This window comes from Oncorhynchus mykiss, chromosome 2 (genome assembly GCF_013265735.2).
Source record: "Oncorhynchus mykiss isolate Arlee chromosome 2, USDA_OmykA_1.1, whole genome shotgun sequence".
Lineage (NCBI taxonomy): Eukaryota > Metazoa > Chordata > Actinopteri > Salmoniformes > Salmonidae > Oncorhynchus > Oncorhynchus mykiss.
In genome coordinates, this window is record NC_048566.1 from 88,690,775 (window position 1) to 88,712,990 (window position 22,216).

General features: G+C 42.0%; 1 protein-coding gene across 1 annotated transcript in view; it reads left to right on the forward strand.

The window, feature by feature from the left end:
* The first annotated feature begins 652 nt into the window (after positions 1 to 652).
* LOC110499119 (laminin subunit beta-1) overlaps positions 653 to 22,216 on the forward strand; it is a 35,275-nt gene continuing 13,711 nt past the window's right edge. The window contains exons 1-17 of the mRNA XM_036958483.1: positions 653 to 1,048; positions 1,609 to 1,781; positions 3,882 to 4,023; positions 5,907 to 5,980; positions 8,498 to 8,686; positions 8,827 to 8,890; positions 9,071 to 9,273; positions 12,006 to 12,126; positions 12,341 to 12,529; positions 13,614 to 13,790; positions 13,897 to 14,009; positions 15,547 to 15,626; positions 15,844 to 15,979; positions 16,101 to 16,259; positions 16,440 to 16,567; positions 17,634 to 17,754; positions 17,947 to 18,148. Coding sequence (XP_036814378.1) covers positions 1,018 to 1,048; positions 1,609 to 1,781; positions 3,882 to 4,023; positions 5,907 to 5,980; positions 8,498 to 8,686; positions 8,827 to 8,890; positions 9,071 to 9,273; positions 12,006 to 12,126; positions 12,341 to 12,529; positions 13,614 to 13,790; positions 13,897 to 14,009; positions 15,547 to 15,626; positions 15,844 to 15,979; positions 16,101 to 16,259; positions 16,440 to 16,567; positions 17,634 to 17,754; positions 17,947 to 18,148 — 2,302 coding nt within the window. The 5' untranslated portion in view covers positions 653 to 1,017. The remainder of the gene's footprint in view (positions 1,049 to 1,608; positions 1,782 to 3,881; positions 4,024 to 5,906; positions 5,981 to 8,497; positions 8,687 to 8,826; positions 8,891 to 9,070; positions 9,274 to 12,005; positions 12,127 to 12,340; positions 12,530 to 13,613; positions 13,791 to 13,896; positions 14,010 to 15,546; positions 15,627 to 15,843; positions 15,980 to 16,100; positions 16,260 to 16,439; positions 16,568 to 17,633; positions 17,755 to 17,946; positions 18,149 to 22,216) is intronic.

The window sequence follows — 22,216 nt, forward strand, 5'->3', positions numbered from 1 at the left end:
AGTGAGACCACTTTTCTGTGTTTTAGGACTAGTCATTTGTCCCTGGACAGAGCCTAAATTTGGATGTTATTTTCAGCAGTAAACCAAGAAATGGTTCATGAATACCACAAGTAATGTCTTTCTTTCTTCAATATTCTCAGTGACTGTGAACATAGTCTAGTTTTTCAGACTCAAAAAGCTCATTGAATCTGTTCCTACAGTCCCCCTCTTTGCCATTTCAAAGATAATTGAATTAGAACTATCACCCTGTTTCTCCTCCAGCTATGGTTGGATCTGGTACTGACAGACACACAGACACACACAGACACACACACACACACACACACACACACACACACACACACACACACACACACACACACAAACACCCTGTGACACATAATTAAGGTTGTAGGTGATAGTTTAGTCTTTGGTAATCTGTCATTACCAACAACTGTACAGGAAAGTTTTAAGCTCTTAACCTAATTTCTCTTCAGTACAGTAAATTAGTAGTATGGCTTCAGTACCTATATTATCCCAGCTTTACCTGAGCCTAGGGACATAATAGGGCAGCTTCCTGCCTTAGTGGAGGAATGTCCTTTGTTCTAGATGAGTAGGTCTAGGTGGGGGTTGGTATCTGAGAGAGAAGACATTTACAATCCTATTAGATGTGTACGTTTGAACGTTCTCTCAATGTGAACATAATGAGATGCTGTCAACATGATCCTTCTGCTCCAAATGATGTGCCACATTTCAGATAGCCCACAGGTAATGATTTATCTATTATGTAATTGGTCGTCAAGCTATACAAGTTAGTTGATGAGCATTTGTAGCTGCTGGTTATAGGACTTCACTGGATTTATCGAATAGACTCTTTGGCGAGTTACACCCTGTGCGCATGCTTGAGGCGAGGGGGACAGAACAATTACTCAATTTTCTCAGTGGTGATTTGAGGAGTAGCGGGACAAGAAACGCGTGAGGGCAAAACCCTACCATAAGGAACCACACACAGTCTCGCGGAGAGGAAGCACACCAAAAATGTTGATAATTCAAATTGCGACCCTGCTATGTAAGTTTATTATTTTTATAATTTTGAAATGTTTTCTGTAGAACGCATGTCCAACATTGAGTCAACTGAAAGTGCATAATGATAAACGTTGCATGTAGCCTAATGAAGAAAATACAGTTAAGCATATTTAAATGGATATTAATTCTAAAAGTTTAAATAGTCAACGTTTCGTAGGCTAATTTCATTCATCATATGTGGAATTGTTTGTATTTTTTTGTTTGATTATGACACATATTGTTCTTGTTATAAACTCGGAATGAAACAATTAAAGAACATGTGGCATGAATATAAATCTAAAACCCATTGAAATGGAAGGTTTATATCCTGTTTTTCAGATTCTGTTTTCGACTAAAACGTACATTTTTATTATGGAGTTTTAAAAGTTTTATGAACAGGGAGACCAAAGCTCTGAGCACTTTTCGTTAGTATTTTATTCTAATACTTCGGCTATTTTATCTAATAGCCCAATTGTCTTCGACATGTTTGTACAATAAAACGTCACTCCACAACCCGTATTGAATAAATCCCATTGTTCAATATTTTTCCTCTTCTGTGTGTAGCCGCAGGGGCGTGCGTCCTTGCCCAGGTACCGGAGTTCAGCGATGTGTGCACAGAGGGGAGCTGCTACCCCGCCACCGGAGACCTTCTCATCGGCAGAGCCCACCAACTCTCCTCCAACTCCACATGCGGCCTCCACCGGCCCGAGCCGTTCTGTATCGTCAGTCATTTACAGGTAAATGCTTCTGGCACAAGTACAGAGACTATTTGGACTAGGCCCCAGGTGTTATTATAGGCCTATATACTTCATTAACTATCACACAAATATTGTTATGCCAAGTTGACAACAGTTCAATCAATAGGATTCGTTATTATTTCAATGGCACGAGCGCGTAAAAGTAGCGATATTCAATATTCACGAAAAGCAAGCTCTGATTTGTTGTGCCTCTGGGCAGCATTTGGAGTCTCTCATTCATGCCTGTAGTAGTGAGGGAGATAAGCAATACATAGATATGCTCCATAATAAAGCATTCCTGTAATTGCTAACCTGAGGGTGTTTGCTCTTGGAAATGGGAAAGATTGTTTTGACCTTGTGAAAATTTGAGTTGAGAATAAATTGGTGCTATATTCATGCCTGGAGGGTAATTTCTTTACTAAGTCATCTAGGCTACTACTAAACAAAGTGCAATGAGGCACAAAACAGGCTATGTGGCTAACTCAAAATTAAACATTAATTACAGTATAACGTATTAAATGACAACATTGTTTCATTTCCTCAGTAAGTAAAGCTCCCCTAATTATTTTAATGGGGAATAAATGCATGCTCAAAATGAAAATTATCTTGCTGTGGGCAATGCAGCATTCAGATTTCATAATAACTACTGTAACGTTTACAGTCAATCTCTTGTCTGTTGGGGGTGGAATATATAAATGGGATATATTCCAAATATCCCTTGGGCTTTTATTGTCAATACAAGGACTTCCTTTCACATATTCTTTCTTACACTCCTGCTTTCTCAATATGAGCGTAGGAGTGGGAAAGATGTTTAGGATTTGGGAAGGATTGGTTTAGGAGTTGCACGACCCTCTGAGTTGCCTAGACTGCTTCCTGGATCACACAATCATTCTAGAAGCATTATTGAGGTTCAGAACAACAATGACTTGAAAGTGTCTGTGCCAGCAGCTTGGATGCATGGGGGCTCATTGTATTGGCACAGACATTCCATGGTTAGAGATATCCAAACCATCAAACAACCATCACTTGAGGAGCCAACATCAAATACTTTTGCCGTGCACTTACATGAAAATAAATGGTTTCCTTGCTTTAGGCATCATCCTATTTGATCAGTATCCACCTAAATCAAATGTACTAGGAATGGCTGATTCTTGTTCTCCACCACCTTAACTGTAGAGTATTTGTGAACACTTCTATGATGTGTTGAGCATATTTTTAAAGCAGGGGTGTCACATTAATTTAATAGAGGCCCTAGTGTCTGCAGGTTTTTGTTTTTTCCTTTCAATTAAGCCCTAGACAACCAGGTGTGGGAAGTTCCTTACTAATCAGTGACCTTAATTCATCCCTCAAGTACAAGGTAGGAGCGAAAACCCACAGGCACACTCGGCTTGATACTTGTGATTTAAAGTATGGTATGCCCTGAGCATGCAAAGAATTTAAGATGGAAATCTAATATAATTAAATTAATTACATTTATGTCACCACTGAAGGAGAGAGAAACCAGATTGTGTCAGTGAAAGACGTGATCCAACAGGGTTACATTTCTTATCAAACACATATCGGTGCTGGAATTCAAACAAATGTGTGTGGCTGTGGACAGACTGTTCTGTTGCATGGTCTGGATGTATAGAAGGTTTACAATCTTGTAAAGTTGTTTTCTTGTCAAGTGGTGAAAAGATGGAAGGAAATCCAGATGGTGCTGAATTTGAACCCTTGAGCATGTGTATACATACACACACACACACACACACACACACACACACACACAAGCACACAGTCTGTTTTCTGAACATCTGGTGGCCAAATGAAACCTGCATTGTCAGCAGCCTAAGGTAAGCCTTTACTGATGAGTGAGACCAGGGCAAGACAGACTCCTCATTTTAAAGTAGTTATTAAGGCCCTATTTAGCTCAGTCACTTATTTCAGCATCTATATCTGCTCTTGATAAAATACCCAATTTCAATGAATTCTGTATGAATGGGCTCTTCAAAGATGTTCATTATCTGTACCCTCACCTGATTGGGAGAAATCGGCTTGGCATCCCAAGAATCCCACTGACATTTTTATCTCTCTTTCTCCCAATCTTCACTGTCTCTTCAGGAAGAGAAGAAATGCTTTGTGTGTGACTCCACCGACGTCTATGTCAAAAGCGTAGTTAACGCCACCACCGGCCACCGGGTGGAGAATGTCGTGACCACATTCGCCCCCAACCGCCTGAAAACCTGGTGGCAGTCAGAGAATGGTGAGTTCTCGTGGGGGAAAAGTGGTGGATAGCTAGTAGGTAGATGAGTTCAATTAAAGGCGACTCTGTCTTCTTTCCCCCCTCAGTATATTTTCACCCTCCAGTCCCTTACCTAACCCCTTTAATCAATGTGAGGGGAGATATCAAAGAGAAAGCAGAAATGGCTGACTTAGATGATGACCAGTTTATAAACTTTGGAATGACAGGATTAACCCGTGGGGAATGATTACCTAGGTGGCTGTTAGATGAGGCGGGGTTACACTCCATGTGTTTGGAGTTACCTTTCTAGCTAAAAGGCTATGTTAGAGTTTGCACTTCCTCTTCCAATTATAATGTGGGGAGGTCAAAATTATTTAAAAAAACAATGTACCAAAATGTTGATTACTTCTCCTTGCCATTATCATTCACCTGATGAAATGACAAAACATGTGCAAAACATTTCTTTTGCTGGCGCATGTCTCTGGGTCACGGTTTGCCTGGGAGGGTGTCCCTCGGAAAGAACAAGTTGAAGACCCCTGGTTTTGAAGCATTGTTAATGATTATTAGGAGGCCAAAAGCATTGAAATCGTCCACAACTTAGATACAAATTCAGCTATCCCAAGTGCATCTTGCCTTGAAGAGTTAACTCACAAAAAAGTGCTGGAAGGATATAAGATTCAGAAAGTAATCTGATAGGAGTTAGGGGAGGTTTGGCCGGGGATAAAGCGGTGGGAATATTTCTCCGGAAGAACAGGAAGGAGGCTAATACTCACTAGTGGAGCGGCCAACTACACAGATGGGCCTGGCAAAAGAGACAGGGAATTTTCATTCATAATCCAGACATTACTGTACTAGATCCACTCTATTACAACACTGTCCCAGTAGGCCCCAGCTCAAAGCACAAGCCTCTTACTAGCTTTTCCAACTGTCTTCTCCTCAAAAGCTGTGCAAGACCATTGCCCAAGAACACACAGATCCTACTACATTTGTTTTGTTAAGTTGTATTTTGTTTGTTTTGTTTTTAAAGCGACTTTGAGATTCTACTTGTAATGAAATGCGCTATATAAAATACATGTATTATTATTATTACAATTATAATTATTATAAGCACAGGGGAGGTTCCCCTAAAACGAATGTAAAACTGACACTCAATAGTCCCATTCTACAATATCAGATGGGGGGGGGGGGGGGGGGGGGGGGCGTGCATTAGTGCTTAGTTGATAAACTCTGTGTTGTTGCTAAAGTATCGCATTAATTGTATATAGTCTAATGATGAGTTCGAACATTTTCTCCTGTTATACATTGTTGCATATTGATAAGTGGTGGCTTGTTCTTGCTCTTATTGCTAAACAATAAACATAACCAATTAATAATAGTTTCACTAAAGAAATAGAGATATTTGAAATGGTTAAGTTGTTATTTGCTGCTTAAACTACGCAGCAGCTATGCATAAAACCCACGGCCCCATTTTGTGGCAAAGAAGAATGTCAGGAATCAGAAGGGAAGCCATGAGCTTTATATCATAGAACAGAACCAAACATAAAAATACTAAGAAGGGAGAGGTGAAGAGTTAATGTTAACATTTTTTGGTCCAGAATATGCACTGTGAAGAGTGGATAAGTGTCATGTATAGTTAACCATTCCAGCTTGTGTTATGCTTGGCTCAATTGGAAACCTGTATGTACACTCATGTTTTGTTTCTGTCTCTCCTTCCGCTCTCCACCCTCTCTGAATTCATCGCGTTTTTAAATTATATCCTTCCCTTGACGTTTGACCCTCTATTTTTTCTCTGTCCCCTCTATCTCTCCCTCCCTTTTAACATTTTTTGGCCACCTATTTTTTCTCTTTCCCCCTGTCCTTTCCGTCCTTGTCTCTTTCCCCCCGCTTCTTCCTTCTTTCCCCAGGTCTTGAGAAAGTGACCATCCAGCTGAACTTGGAGGCAGAGTTTCATTTCACCCACCTCATCATGACCTTCAAGGTAACCAATGGGGAGGCCGGATCAGAGGGCTCAATGTGGGGGAGCGTGGGTAGTGTGTAAGGGGATGCTGGCTGGACCGTCTACTCCGCAGATTATCAGAAAGCTTGGCCTCGTGGGAGGTCTACCATACACACAAACACACACACACACACACAGCTGTGTGAGCCTGAGGAATGGAGAACAGACCGCCCACCAGTCTGGGGTTGTTCGCTCCACACAGATCTGGCCTGTATCACTTTACTCACAATTGCAGCTCATTTATGCTGTGTAACAGGAATTTTGTAATACAGCCAATATTGAACTAAACTGTGACATCAATTTTGTGTGACAAATACAGCTGAAATAACAATTTGAGATGAATTTCAAGTTATGAATAAATGTACTGTGACAGACATACACAATGGATAGCAGCTTATGATAGGAAGGATGTGAAGAAACATATCTTATGTCCCTACTATCCATAGATATTTCAACATAAAGATGTTCCCGTAGTTTAACCGAATTGACATTGTAATTATGGCGTTATAGTATATAATCTTTTCCGATCAGTTCACACCTAATATTGATACTATGCATGGCAGTCTCTCTTGGCTAAGAGTTGAGGAAAGACTGACTGCGTCACTTCTTGTATGTCAATTGTAAAGTATTTTGTCTGTAATGTCTTTTTCGTTATATGTCGGACCCCAATAAGACTAGCTGTCGCCATTGACGTTGGGTAATGGGGATCCTAATAAATCATAATACATTTCTCTCCTGGCTATGGTACTCACGTCATCTTTGATTACAGCGGATGATGTACGTTTAGAAAAAGTGGGCCATTTTCCAGATCACTCATGGTCAAATTGCTGGTTGTAACCTCAGTGCATATGTATATCACCAAGATGCATACAGTGGGGCAAAAAAGTATTTAGTCAGCCACCAATTGTGCAAGTTCTCCCACTTAAAAAGATGAGAGAGGCCTGTAATTTGAATCATAGGTACACTTCAACTATGACAGACAAAATGAGAGAAGAAAATCTAGAAAATCACATTGTAGGATTTTTTTATGAATTTATTTGCAAATTATGGTGGAAAATAAGTATTTGGTCACCTACAAACAAGCAAGATTTCTGGCTCTCACAGACCTGTAACTTCTTCTTTAAGAGGCTCCTCTGTCCTCCACTCGTTACCTGTATTAATGGCACCTGTTTGAACTTGGTATCAGTATAAAAGACACCTGTCCACAACCTCAAACAGTCACACTCCAAACTCCAATATGGCCAAGACCAAAGAGCTGTCAAAGGACACCAGAAACAAAATTGTAGACCTGCACCAGGCTGGGAAGAGTGAATCTGCAATAGGTAAGTAGCTTGGTTTGAAGAAATCAACTGTGGGAGCAATTATTAGGAAATGGAAGACATACAAGACCACTGATAATCTCCCTCGATCTGGGGCTCCACGCAAAATCTCACCCCGTGGGGTCAAAATGATCACAAGAATGGTGAGCAAAAATCCCAGAACCACACTGGGGGACCTAGTGAATGACCTGTAGAGAACTGGAACCAAAGTAACAAAGCCTACCATCAGTAACACAATACGCCGCCAGGGACTCAAATCCTGCAGTGCCAGACGTGTCCCCCTGCTTAAGCCAGTACATGTCCAGGCCCGTCGGAAGTTCGCTAGAGAGCATTTGGATGATCCAGAAGAAGATTGGGAGAATGTCATATGGTCAGATGAAACCAAAATATAACTTTTTTGGTAAAAACTCAACTCGTCGTGTTTGGAGGACAAAGAATGCTGAGTTGCATCCAAAGAACACCATACCTACTGTGAAGCATGGGGTGGAAACATCATGCTTTGGGGCTGTTTTTCTGCAAAGGGACCAGGACGACTGATCCGTGTCATGGAAAGAATGAATGGGGCCATGTATCGTGAGATTTTGAGTGAAAACCTCCTTCCATCAGCAAGGGCATTGAAGATGAAACGTGGCTGGGTCTTTCAGCATGACAATGATCCCAAACACACCGCCCGGGCAACGAAGGAGTGGCTTCGTAAGAAGCATTTCAAGGTCCTGGAGTGGCCTAGCCAATCTCCAGATCTCAACCCCATAGAAAATCTTTGGAGGGAGTTGAAAGTCCGTGTTGCCCAGCAACAGCCCCAAAACATCACTGCTCTAGAGGAGATCTGCATGGAGGAATGGGCCAAAACACCAGAAACAGTGTGTGAAAACCTTGTGAAGACTTACAGAAAACGTTTGACCTCTGTCATTGCCAACAAAGGGTATATAACAAAGTATTGAGATAAACTTTTGTTATTGACCAAATACTTATTTTCCACCATAATTTGCAAATAAATTCATTAAAAATCCTACAATGTGATTTTCTGATTTTATTTTCGGATTTTGTCTGTCGTAGTTGAAGTATACCTATGATGAAAATTACAGGCCTCTCATCTTTTGAAGTGGGAGAACTTGCACAATTGGTGGCTGACTAAATACTTTTTTGCCCCACTGTAAGTATGGTTTTTCCTCTATGACAGACCTTCCGGCCTGCTGCCATGGTGATTGAGCGGTCGGCCGACTTTGGGAAGAACTGGCAGGTGTACCGCTACTTCGCCTACGACTGTGAGTCAGCATTCCCTGCCATATCCTCGGGGCCCATGCAGAAAGTGGATGACGTCATCTGTGATTCACATTACTCCGACATCGAACCATCGACAGAGGGAGAGGTGTGTGTTTTTTATGACTGAGTAATAACGAAGTAATAACTAATTACATATGACACAATATTCTGGATGTATTGAGAGAAAAGAAGCCATTTGAAAAAATAGTGTAATCCCACTGACCATAAACCCATCTGTCTCTGTAGGTCATCTTCCGAGTTTTGGATCCAGTTTTCCGTATTGAAGATCCCTACAGCCCCAGAATCCAAAGTAAGTTCCAGCTATAATATGTGTACTTAATGATTTATGTTTGCTAATAAGTTATTATTATTATCCTTCCCATTTTTGTTGCTTATTAAGCAACTATACTGTAACTGCAAAATAAATGTTTACACACAATGACCTTAGGGCTACAAGCTAATGGCTAACACATGTCTCTTTCTGCTTTAGACATGTTGAAGATCACCAACCTAAGGGTGAAGTTCACCAAGCTGCACACACTGGGAGACAACCTGTTGGACTCCCGCATGGAGATCAAGGAGAAGTACTACTACGCTGTCTACGACTTGGTGGTACGGGGTAACTGCTTCTGCTACGGACATGCCTCAGAGTGCGCGCCCGTCGATGGGTCTGGGGATGTTGTTGAGGGAATGGTGAGTTCTTGATGATAAGATTATCCTAGTTTTCATCACTTACTACATAGTCCCACAAACCCGCCATCACCCAGTTGATTGCCTGTTTTGTTTTCTGTAGTACACCAGGTCTCCTTAGGTCAGTGGCGGTCGGTGTCGTTTAAGATGAGAGAGGACGCACATTTTTTTAAGAGCATGGCTTTATTTCTATTACAGCATATTGGATGACTATCATTCATATTCCATTCACCCAGCTCAATGTAACATCGATAGGTTTAGGCTACTACATGATTCTCAAATTTTCCCTATACAGACCATGAGGTTGCTACAACCTAGCCTATGAATGAAAGTTTACAGTGTAGGTACACAGGTCGAGAGAAACATTTTGAGTAATCAAGGTGACAGACAGTGGCACATTCAATACTGCCTTGCATATGTTTGCCTGCCTCTAGCTCAGCTGTAACAAACTCCTTCCACGGAGGGCCAAGTGTCGGAGGGTTTTTAGTTTTTTCTTTCAATTAAGACCTAGACAACCAGGTGAGGGGAGTTCCCTACTAATTAGTGACCTTAATTAATCTATCAAGTACAAGGTTGGAGCAAAAACCCGCAGATACGGCCCTCTGTGGAATGATCTGGCTGATCTTGGATGTAATCTTTAGTCCAACAGTTGCAAACAAGAGTTTCTATTCAGGTATGTTTATCCCTGTTTCGTTTAATTTACTTCTGTTTAAGAAACGTTTTTCAACACAATCGGCAGAATGAATACACACCTGATCACATGCAAACACAGTTCACTTTCAAAGCAGCCACATACAAACAGCATGATCAGTTTGGTCGTTAATTCCTTTCCGCAGTTTAGCAGTTACACCAGTGGGCCCCAGTGGCAATAAATTAATCAAACCAAAATCTTAACTTGACTTGGAAAAGTTTCAGTGTTGGATAGCCATAGCCAGCTAGCTAACATAGCATCCTTCACTATTTTAGTCGGTTGTTTGAGTAGGCTAAACTAGCTAGCAGCATTTTCTTGCTAAGTGAAAGTGAAAGAAATACAACTAAATATAGCTATCTCTCGCTCTCTCTCTTGCTTCTCTTTCAATTTTAAAGAAATTAATTTGTTCAAAACTGTTCAACTATTGTCTTTTTCTCTCTTTGAGTCATCTACTCACCACATTTTATGCACTGCAGTGCTAGCTAGCTGTAGCTTATGCTTTCAGTACTAGATTAATTCTCTGATCCTTTGATTGGTTGGACAACATGTCAGTTCATGCTGCAAGAGCTATGCTAGTTTGGAGGACTTTCTCCGGAAATTGTCATAATTACTGTGTAAGTCTATGGAAGGGGGTGAGAACCATGAACCTCATAGGTTTTGTATTGAAGTCAATATACCCAGAGGAGTACGGAAACTAGCTGTCCTCCGGCTACACCATGGTGCTACCCTACAGAGTGCTGTTGAGGCTACTGTAGACCTTCATTGCAAAACAGTGTGTTTTAATAATTATTTTGGTGACGTGAATATGTTTAATATCGTTTTATCAAAAAATGTATAACTTTAAAAAAATTCACGATTCACGAAGTCTGTGCATTTACATGTGTTTGTCACTGTTTGAGAACAACTGAGTTTGTGTTTGTGAGAATGTGTTTCTCCATCTGTGTGTGCTTGGTAGACTGTGTGTGTGTATTTGTGGACAACGTGTCTGTGTGTGTACATGTTTGTCTGTCTGTGTATGCTAGGGAGAGAAAAGGCAGTGCACTTCCTGTTTAGTCTCTGCTATGGTCTGTTTACAGTCTGTGTCTGTCTGCGGCTAGGCTACTCTACCTCTTGTACTGTTATTATAAAGCCTATTCACCAAGAAATAGGAAAGTAACTGTATTAACTCTGGGGCAGCAGGTAGCCTAGTGGTTAGAGCATTGGGCCAGTAACTGAAAGGTTTCTAGATCGAATCTCCTAGCTGACAAGGCAAACATCTGTCATTCTGCCCTTGAGCAAGGCAGTTTACCCACTGTTCCTAGGCCATCATTGTAAATAAGAATGTGTTCTTAACTGACTTGCCTAGTTAAATAAAGGTTAAATAAATAAAATAAATAAAACAAAACTAAAGATGAATCAAACTCTCTTATTCTTCTCAAACCCATTTTGCAGTGGTTGTCAAATTGATTCCCTTACATTACAATGTCTTAAAGACAAAACAAGATACAGTTACACCTTGCCTGAAGATGCCTAACATAAAAACTACACAATCCTGTCATGAGTGACATAGTGCCTGTTATAACAGCTCAAGTCATGACACCAAATGCGCGGCACGTATCTGACATTTTGTTGAAGGTTTTAATATTGAATTGTTAGTTTGAGTCTGTCTATCTGTCAGCAAATTGGCATTTGTCCGTTCAGTTTAATGCAGAACAGATGAGAGCTAGTCAACACTGTAAACATGTCCTGCAGCCATCTGGAATAGGAATACAGCCTTTCGTCTGTAGTTTCCCTTTGCTTTTGCACTGATATCTCAGATGTAATTGATCATGATGGTCAAGGGGAGCACAGTCAAATAGCACTGAGGCCTCAGTCTCTGCACAGTAGTTGATAGGTCCCTGAACTGCACTATTAAACCCTGAATATGGCCTGTGAAATCATTTTAAGGTGGATATCAATAAATTGTTCATGTACATGCATGGCAATGAGGTAATGGCTTATTCACTGCTTGTAAGTGCTTATTAATGCTAGTTTCTCACCTCTGTCTCTGTATGTTTTCCCTAAGGTCCATGGCCACTGTATGTGCAACCACAACACCATGGGGCTGAACTGTGAGAAATGTCAGGACTTCTACCATGACCTGCCATGGAGACCAGCCGAGGGACGCAATACCAACGCCTGTAAAAGTAAGCCACCTTAAGCTAACAAACTGTCTTAATAAAGAGTTCCCAGAGGGGAATATTATAGTTTGTGTCCCCTTTCAATTGATCACTTGTGATGACAGGCTGCAGTGTCTGCTCAGACCGTTTACAACCATCCAACTGCCTTTTTATAAACACTGTGAATCAACATGTTGTCTTTGCCCCCCTCCCTTCCCCCAATCTGTATCTCTCTCTGCAGAATGTAACTGTAACCAGCACTCAGACTCGTGTCACTTCGACATGGCAGTATACGTCTCCACGGGTAACGTGAGCGGTGGTGTGTGTAATGAGTGCCAGCACAACACTATGGGACACAACTGTGAACAGTGCAAACCCTTCTACTTCCAGCACCCAGAGAGGGACATCCGTCACCCCAGTATCTGTGAACGTAGGTTGAACCTTGAACTTCAAACTCCAACCCCCTCTACTCTTCTACACCCCACCATCCAAACCCAGTCTTTCCTATCTCCATCCGTCTTTCCATCTATCCATCCTGTTATTTTCTCCCCATTACTTCTCCACCTCTTACCCTCTACTGTTTTTCCACTCTTCCTCCCTCCATCTCTACACTTAACTCCTACTCCCCACTCTCCCTCATCTCATCCGTGACTCTGTCTGTCTCGTTTTAGAAATATATTTGTATATTTTCTCCTCCTCCCATCTGGCTCTTTGATCCTGCCTCTGTGGTCTGGATCTGAGAGGGAACACCTGGGTTTTTGAAGCTTTATCAGCCAAACCAGTGGTGTCTCCTTTTAACTCCAAACCACTGTAGGGTGGAGAGAGACCCTTCTCATGTGTCACCTCCCCCCTAGGCTTTCATGGCTCTAGGTAGAAATTGACCTCAGGCCTCAGGGGATGCTGACCTCAGATTAGCATCTGGGAGAACTTCATCCTACTCTGCTTTGATGTGTGAATTATGGGCTTGTTAGGCTTTTCACACTTGTCTCACCAGTGTGTTGAGTCCTTGTGTTTGTGGTGTGTGAGAGAGAACGTCCATTCAAGTTTCAAGTTTTTTATTGTCACTTGCACAAGTACAGTGCAATGTCTTTCTTGTTCTTTCCCGATAAAGCTGTAACACCCTTTGCAAGCTTTTTTTCTCCCCTTTGGTATTCAGTTTGATATTATTGTTAGCCTGCCGGTAGCTACAGCAGCTACTAAATTCTTCAAGCAGATGTAAGAACATTTTCAAGAGATTTTCAAATAACCTTCAGAGATTACAATATGTACCTTTCTTGAAGAGGATGTACTTTCCTTATGAAAGATCAAATACCTCCCATCGATACTGAGCTTGACCATTTCCTTTTGCCTGTTAAGTCTGACTTCCATTCCATGAATGTGGACTTCACAATTTTTTCTTCGTCCTGTTAGCTAGTCACCATTACAGCTTTCTACTCCCCCAGTTCCACCCGCAATACTCAATTTTACATCATAATGCCTAACTCAATGTTCCTGATGTTTCCCCATCTCTGTAGCGTGTAACTGTGATCCGGTGGGCTCTCTGAACGGTGGGATCTGTGACAGGATGACTGATGTGTCGTCTGGACTGATCGCTGGCCAGTGTCGCTGCAAGCCCAATGTGGAGGGAGAGCAATGTGACCAGTGCAAACAGGCCCACTACGGCTTGGGAGACCACCTTCTGGGCTGCATGGGTAAAGACACACACATTTACTCATGTGTTATTGGAGTCTGTAGCTTTTTCAAGCAGTAAGATGTCTACATTTTATTTGAATACCTATAAATCGTTGTTTTTCCCAGCCTGCACCTGTAATGGCCTGGGGACAGTTCCTGGAGGGAGCCCATGTGATACAGACTCAGGAGTCTGTTACTGCAAACGCCTGGTCACCGGGAGGGACTGTGACCAATGTATGGTAAGGAACCTTATTCTTCTGATTTACATACTTTGTACACAAGAGTCGCTAATCAAAGTCCACATTGCTGTCTGAGGGACCAAAAGGTTAACGCTTTCACTCTGTGAGACACAGTTGACTTATGATCTCATGGCATTTGACGTCACCAATGGCCACTAGTTACACATCTGCTACACACATCTACTACATACACGGCTTCAGAAAGTTTTCACACCCCTTGACTTTTGTTGTGTTACAGCCTGAATGGAATATTTGTTGGAGTCACTGGCCTACACAGAATAATGTCATAGTGATGTTATGTTTTTCAACGTTATTAATATTATATATTTTTATATATATACCTTTTTTTTTACAAATAAATTAAAATGAGAAATTGAAATGTCTTGAGTCAATAGGTATTCATCCCCTTTGTTAAGGCAAACCTAAATATTTCAGGAGTGAAAATGTGCTTAACAAGTCACATAATAATTTGCATGGACTCTGTGTGCAATAATAGTGTTTAACATGATTTTTGAATGACTACCTCATCTCTGTACCCCACACATATCTGTAAGGTCCCTCATTCGAGCAGTGAATTTCAAACACAGATTCAACCATAAAGACCAGGGAGGTTTTTCAATGTCTGGCAAAGAAGGGCACTTATTGGTAGTTAGATTTTTTTTTAAAGCAGACATTGAATATCACTTTGAGCATGGTGAAGTTATTATAACACTTTGGATGGTGTATTAATACAGTCACTACAAAGATGCAGTCGTCTTTCCTAACTCAGTTGCCGGAGAGGAAGGAAACCACTCAGAGGTTTCACCATCAGGCCAATGGTGACTTTAAAACAGTTACAGAGTTGAATGGCTGTGCTAGGAGAAAACTGAGGATGGATAAACAAAATTGTAGTTACTCCACAATACTAACTTAATTGAGAGATTCAAATGAAGGAAGCCTTTGCAGAATAAAACATATTCCAAAATATGCATCCTGTTTGCAAGAAAGCACTAAAGTTATACTGCAAAACATGTTGCAAAGCAATTTACTTTTTGTCCTGAATACAATGTGTTATGTTTGGGACAAATCCAAAACAACACATTACTGAATACCACTCTCCATATTTTCAAGTATAATGGTGGCTGCTTCATGTTATGAGTATGCTTGTAATCGTTAAGGACTGGGGATTTTTTCAGGATAAAAAAAATTAACAAAATGGAGCTAAGCGTACTGTAGAGTAAAACCTGGCTCTGTCTACTTGAAGAATTTAAAAAAGAATAATGACCAAATGTTGCACAATCCATGTGTGGAAAGCTCTTAGAGACTTACCCAGAAAGACTGTAATCGCTGGCAATGGAGCTTCTACCAAGTATTGACCCAGGGGTGTGAATACTTATGTAAATTAGATATTTATGCATAAGATTTTCTATACATATGCAAAAATGTCTTAAAACATGTTTTCACTTTGTCATTGTGGGGTATTGTGTATAGATGGGTGTCATTAAAGGGTTGTTTTTAACAATGTGCGTGTGTGTGTGTGTGTTTGTGTGTCCTACAGCCTCAGCACTGGGGGCTAAGCAATGACATGGATGGCTGCAGACCATGTGACTGTGACCTGGGTGGAGCCATCAATAACGAGTGAGCTCAAAGTTCACCCGGCTAATTCGTTAATCTAAATGCCTCACTTAAAAAATATATAATTTCTAAACGATTCTTCATAGTTGCCTCTTTTCATACAGCCACAGAAGTCTTAAAATGAACTGTTACCTTGAATGCAACACTAAGATGAACACTTTTTAAACTCTGATTAAACTCCCTGACATTCCCTCCCTGTCCCCTCTCTCTCTCACTCCAGTTGTTCCCAGGAGACTGGTCAGTGTGTGTGTCGAGAACACATGTTTGGCCGGCGCTGTGACCAGGTGGAGTCAGGCTTCTACTTCATCGCCCTGGACCACTACACCTACGAGGCAGAGGACGCAAAATTTGGACCTGTGAGTTACCTTTCTACCTTTGGCCAATGACCCTGATGTGTCTTTCTTCTTCTAAGTTCTTCTGGGATCTTGGGTGTTCCCTACTAATCCGTGTTACTCTTTTCTCCCTCTCTATCTCCAGGGTGTGACAGTAGTGCAGAGACCCCACCCTCAGGACCGTAGCCCCACCTGGACAGGGATAGGTTTCGTCAATGTTCCCGAGGGGGCCTACCTGGAGTTCTCCATTGACAACATCCCCCACTCCATGGAGTACGACATCCTCATCCGCTACGAGCCTCAGGTCAGTCCCAGAACATACTGCCTTCCCAATGGACGTAAACTCCGGGGCACATGAGTGTCAGAGGGTTTTCATTTCTTTCTTTACTTAATTGATTATGTTAGGTAACGTCGTTGCTTGTCAAGGTCCTGTCATTACCCTTTTGTTTACCTGTTTACCAATGTATCTGTTACGTTGCCGTAGTTACCAGACCAGTGGGAGGAGGTGTTGATGACGGTGATGCGGCCCAGTGTGATTTCAGCTGACAGTCGCTGTGCCAACACCATGCCTGACGACGACAACCAGATGATATCCCTCCACCCCGGATCACGGTAAACACACACCGCCTCCTCTGTCAGTGTTGGGGAAGGAGGACTGTTGGGTAACTGGTGGGTGGGTGTGAGAGATGAACTCTGAGTCTGTATATTAGGTGGTAGACTCTGAGTCTGTATATTAGGTGGTAGACTCTGAGTCTGTATATTAGGTGGTAGACTCTGAGTCTGTATATTAGGCAGACTCTGAGTCTGTATATTAGGTGGTAGACTCTGAGTCTGTATATTAGGTAGTATACTCTGAGTCTGTATATTAGGTGGTAGACTCTGAGTCTGTGTATTAGGAAGACTCTGAGTCTGTGTATTAGGTCTACTCTGAGTCTGTATATTAGGTAGACTCTGAGTCTGTGTATTAGGTAGACTGAGTCTGTATATTAGGTGGTCGACTCTGAGTCTGTATATTCGGTAGAATCTGAGTCTGTATATTAGGTATTCTCTGAGTCTGTATATTAGGTAGACTCTGAGTCTGTATATTAGGTAGACTCTGAGTCTGTATATTAAGTAGACTCTGAGTCTGTATATTAGGTAGAATCTGAGTCTGTATATTAGGTATACTCTGAGTCTGTATATTAGGCAGACTCTGAGTCTGTATATTAGGTATGCTCTGAGTCTGTATATTAGGTAGACTCTGAGTCTGTATATTAGGTAGACTCTGAGTCTGTATATTAGGTAGACTGAGTCTGTATATTAGGTGTTAGACTCTGAATCTGTATATTAGGTAGACTGAGTCTGTATATTAGGTAGACTCTGAGTCTGTATATTAGGTAGACTGAGTCTGTATATTAGGTAGAATCTGAGTCTGTATATTAGGTAGACTCTGAGTCTGTATATTAGGTAGACTCTGAGTCTGTATATTAGGTATACTCTGAGTCTGTATATTAGGCAGACTCTGAGTCTGTATATTAGGTATTCTCTGAGTCTGTATATTAGGTATTCTCTGAGTCTGTGTATGCACCCTGTATACGCCCTGAGGGTTCCCCTTTGAAAACACTGATTTAGTGTGTGTGTCATAGGAGTATTTTTAAACATGTGTTTTCTGACATCCATCTCTCTCTTGTCTCTTCAGATATGCAGTGCTCCCCAGACCAGTGTGTTTCGAGGCAGGGATGAACTACACTGTTCGTCTGAGTCTGCCCCTCTACTCCGCACTCAGTGACGTCCAGTCCCCATATACACTCATCGACTCGGTTAGTTCCCACACACACACACACTGTCAAACACATTGACACAACTCTGACTTTTGCTTGAAATATCCATCAATGTCTATTCGAGACTTAGGCAGAAATTTCTGCTACTAGGATTTCATATTAGTATTGGGCCCTTACTGACTCCATACTAAATCTCATTCCATCTCCTGTAACTTTCTTCCCCGTCTGTAGATTGTGCTGATGCCCCACTGTAAGAACCTGGAGATCTTCACTGGCTCTGAGGGCGGTGACTTGGCCACCAGCAGTGCCTGGGATACCTTCCTGCGCTACCGCTGTCTGGAGAACAGTCAGAGTGTCGTGAAGACCCCGTCCACAGACATCTGCCGCAACTTTATCTTCAGCGTATCCGCTCTGCTGCACCAGGGAGCTAAAGGTATGGCACCACACTCCAGTCATGTGTGCTTGAACATACTTGTTTGCTCATGTATGTGTTTCTCAACTAAGGGTCTGAAAGGGTATCTTAACTAAAGGTCTTTTTAACTAAAAGTGGAACTGACAGCATTTTAGCAACATAACATCGTATTAAAATCTGTTCATATATACCCCTAGGAAGAATATAATACCTTTTTTTAAATTATTTTTTTGTTACATTTTATGAGAAGCGATCACTTATATATTTGGAGAGGTTCAGGGGCTGAGTCACTGGCTTTACTGGGGCTCTCTCATGCCGTCCCTGGAGGAGGTGCGTCACCTGAGTGGGTTGAGTCACTGATGTGGTCATCCTGTCTGGGTTGGCGCCCCCCCCCCCCCCCCTTAAGTTGTGCCGTGGCGGAGGTCTTTGTGGGCTATACTCAGCCTTGTCTCAGGATGGTAAGTTGGTGGTTGAAGATATCCCTCTAGTGGTGTGGGGGCTGTGCTTTGGCAAAGTGGGTGGGGTTATATCCTTCCTGTTTGGCCCTGTCCGGGGGTGTCCTCGGAGTGGGCCACAGTGTCTCCTGACCCCTCCTGTCTCAGCCTCCAGTATTTATGCTGCAGTAGTTTATGTGTCGGGGGGCTAGGGTCAGTTTGTTATATCTGGAGTACTTCTCCTGTCCTATTCGGTGTCCTGTGTGAATCTAAGTGTGCGTTCTCTAATTCTCTCCTTCTCTCTTTCTCTCTCTCGGAGGACCTGAGCCCTAGGACCATGCCCCAGGACTACCTGACATGATGACTCCTTGCTGTCCCCAGTCCACCTGGCTGTGCTGCTGCTCCAGTTTCAACTGTTCTGCCTTATTATTATTCGACCATGCTGATCATTTATGAACATTTGAACATCTTGGCCATGTTCTGTTATAATCTCCACCCGGCACAGCCAGAAGAGGACTGGCCATCCCACATATGCTCTCTCTAATTCTCTCTTTCTTTCTCTCTCTCGGAGGACCTGAGCCCTAGGACCATGCCCCAGGAATACCTGACATGATGACTCCTTGCTGTCCCCAGTCCACCTGACTGTGCTGCTGCTCCAGTTTCAACTATTCTGCCTTATTATTATTCGACCATGCTGGTCATTTATGAACATTTGAACATCTTGACCATGTTTTGTTATAATCTCCACCCGGCACAGCCAGAAGAGGACTGGCCACCCCACATAGCCTGGTTCCTCTCTAGGTTTCTTCCTAGGTTTTGGCCTTTCTAGGGAGTTTTTCCTAGCCACCGTGCTTCTTCACCTGCATTGCTTGCTGTTTGGGGTTTTAGGCTGGGTTTCTGTACAGCACTTTGAGATATCAGCTGATGTACGAAGGGCTATATAAAATAAATTTGATTTGATTTGGTTCTCCCATTCTTCTCTGCAGATCCTCTCCAGCGTTGCTGCACAGTTATTTTCAGGGATGTTAGATCGGGTTCAAGTCCAGGCTCTGGCTGGGCCACTCAAGGACTTTCGGAGACTTGTCCCAAAGCCACTCCTGTGTTGTCTTGGCTGTGTGCTTAGGGTCATTGTCCTGTTGGAAGGTGAACCTTCACCCCAGTCGGAGGCCCTGAGCACTCTGGAGCATGTTTTCATTAAGGATCTCTCTGTGGTCTCTGTGATCTCTCATCTTTGCCTCAATCCTGACTAGTCTCCCAGTCCCTGCCACTGAAGGACATTCTGATAGCATGATGCTGCCACCACCATGCTTCCACATAGGGATGTTGCCAGGTTTTTCCAGATGTGACGCTTGGCATTCAGGCCAAAGAGTTCAATATTGGTTTCATCAGACCAGAGAATATAGTTTCTCATGGGAGAGTCTTTTGGCAGCCTTTTGGCAAACTCCAAGCGGGCTGCCATGTACCTATTACTGAGGAGTGGCTTCCATCTGGCCACTCTACCATAAAGGCCTGATTGGTGGAGTGCTGCAGAGATGGTTGTCCTTGGAAGTTTCTTCCATCTCCACAGAGGAACTCTATAGCTCTGTCAGAGTGACCATCGGGTTCTTGGTCACTTCCCTGACCATTTGGCCAGCTCTAGGAATAGTCTTGGTGGTTCCAATCTTCTTCCATTTAAGAATGATGGAGGCCACCTTGTTCTTGGGGACCTTCAATGCTGCAGACATTTTTTGGTACCCTTCCCCAGATCTGTGCTTCGACACAATCCTGTCTCGGAGCTCTACGGACAGTTCCTTCGACCTCATGGCTTGGTTTTTTCTCTGACATGCACTGTCAACTGTGGGACCTTATATAAATCAAAGTTGTATTTTTTTATTTTTTATTTTACCTTACCTATTTTATTTAACTAGGCAAGTCAGTTAAGAACAAATTCTTATTTTCAATGACGGCCTAGGAACAGTGGGCAGAACGACAGATTTGTACCTTGTCAGCTCGGGGATTTGAACTTGCAACCTTTCGGTTACTAGTCCAATGCTCTAACCACTAGGCTACCTTGCCACCCCCGTATTTTATTTATATATCATGTCCAATCAATTGAATTTACAACAACTGATTTCTCAACCCACATTTTGACAACTGAATGGGAACTTGCCTGCCTGCCTGCCCGTCCGCCCATTTGATTAATGCTAACTGCATTTTAACATTTTTAATTTCACCTTTATTTAACCAGGTAAGCTAGTTGAGAACAAGTTCTCATTTGCAACTGCGACCTGGCCAAGATAGATTTAATTGACAACTATATGCTAACTGTGGATTGTCGTTCAGCATAGCTAACAATTTCACATGTCTTGCTAGCTAACCAAATGACACCTATATCTCTAGCTGTAGCCACCGAAAAACTAATCCACTCATCAAATAACAAGACATCCTCCCAGCAGTTAGCTAGTTGGCTAGCTAACGTTAGGCTCTGTGTTTTTAGCTTGCTACATACATGGATAAGCTAGCCTATTAGCCATGTTATCTGGTCATTGCCCTTGCTAGTTTGATTGTATTGACATTCCCAGCCTTATTTACAGTTGTCTGTTTTTGTCCAAATTATTCAGTCAATGAAACAGTGAACCTGAATTGCTGGAGGCAGCAAACAATGTACCAGGCCAGCTGTGATTTACAACCTGATAGCAATATTTGCTGGACTACCAAGAAATGTATTGGTGAATTAGCTATATTAATTATGCATTGAACTGCATCCATCTATTCTGACAACAATAGCTTACTCAACGTCATGGAATTTTGAATCAAATATAACCTATTTTTATGCAGTTGGTTTTGTAGCATAAACTGGGATTTTAAAAATGTTCACTGATATTATGATTGCCTATTTGTTTCATATCTGCAAAGTAGTTAAAACGCTGACAGTTCCACTTTAACTAAAGAAGGTTTCTTAACTAAAGGTCATTGTCATAAAGTTTGTGTGTCAATCACATAAAATTGACCCTGGTCGGCATTGTTTGGAAATGACAGGATTTCATTCCAATGTTGACCTCCGTCTGACAATCATCCTCAGTCCATCTCCTCGTACACTCCTTACACTAAAATTATATTTTTTCTCCTCTATACATTAGCTGTTTCAATCCCTTTCTCGCTTTATTTCCTTTCATTCTGTACCTTATCCCTTCCTGTGCCTCTGGCATATTGCTGTTGTCTTCAGTTTCCAACCCATGTCCCTCATCAACAGTTACGCTATGTCTGTCTACTCTCCTCATGTGTGGACTTGTATTAGACCCTGGGGCCCTAAGCTTGATTATAAGCCCTCTCGGATCTTGACACACTGAAAAGACCACAGAGGAACTTTCTCAGCCCGCCACAGCAGTAAATCTCTTACCCTGCCAGACAGAGTGAGAACTTGTCTCTGCTGCCAGTCTAGTAGTATATAACGGGTCCATGCTATCGTAGGACAGAGGTCATGGTTTTTATTCATGTAGGTGGTCTGATTAGATTACAAGAGTATAACATAATATAAAGGGTGAAGTCAAATATAATACTCTATTATCTTGAGGAAAACCTTTCTTACACATGCAAGCATCAAGGAAAACTAAACATGGCATCTATATCATGGCACTTAAATTGCAACATGTAGTTAAATGAGAATGAATTGTTA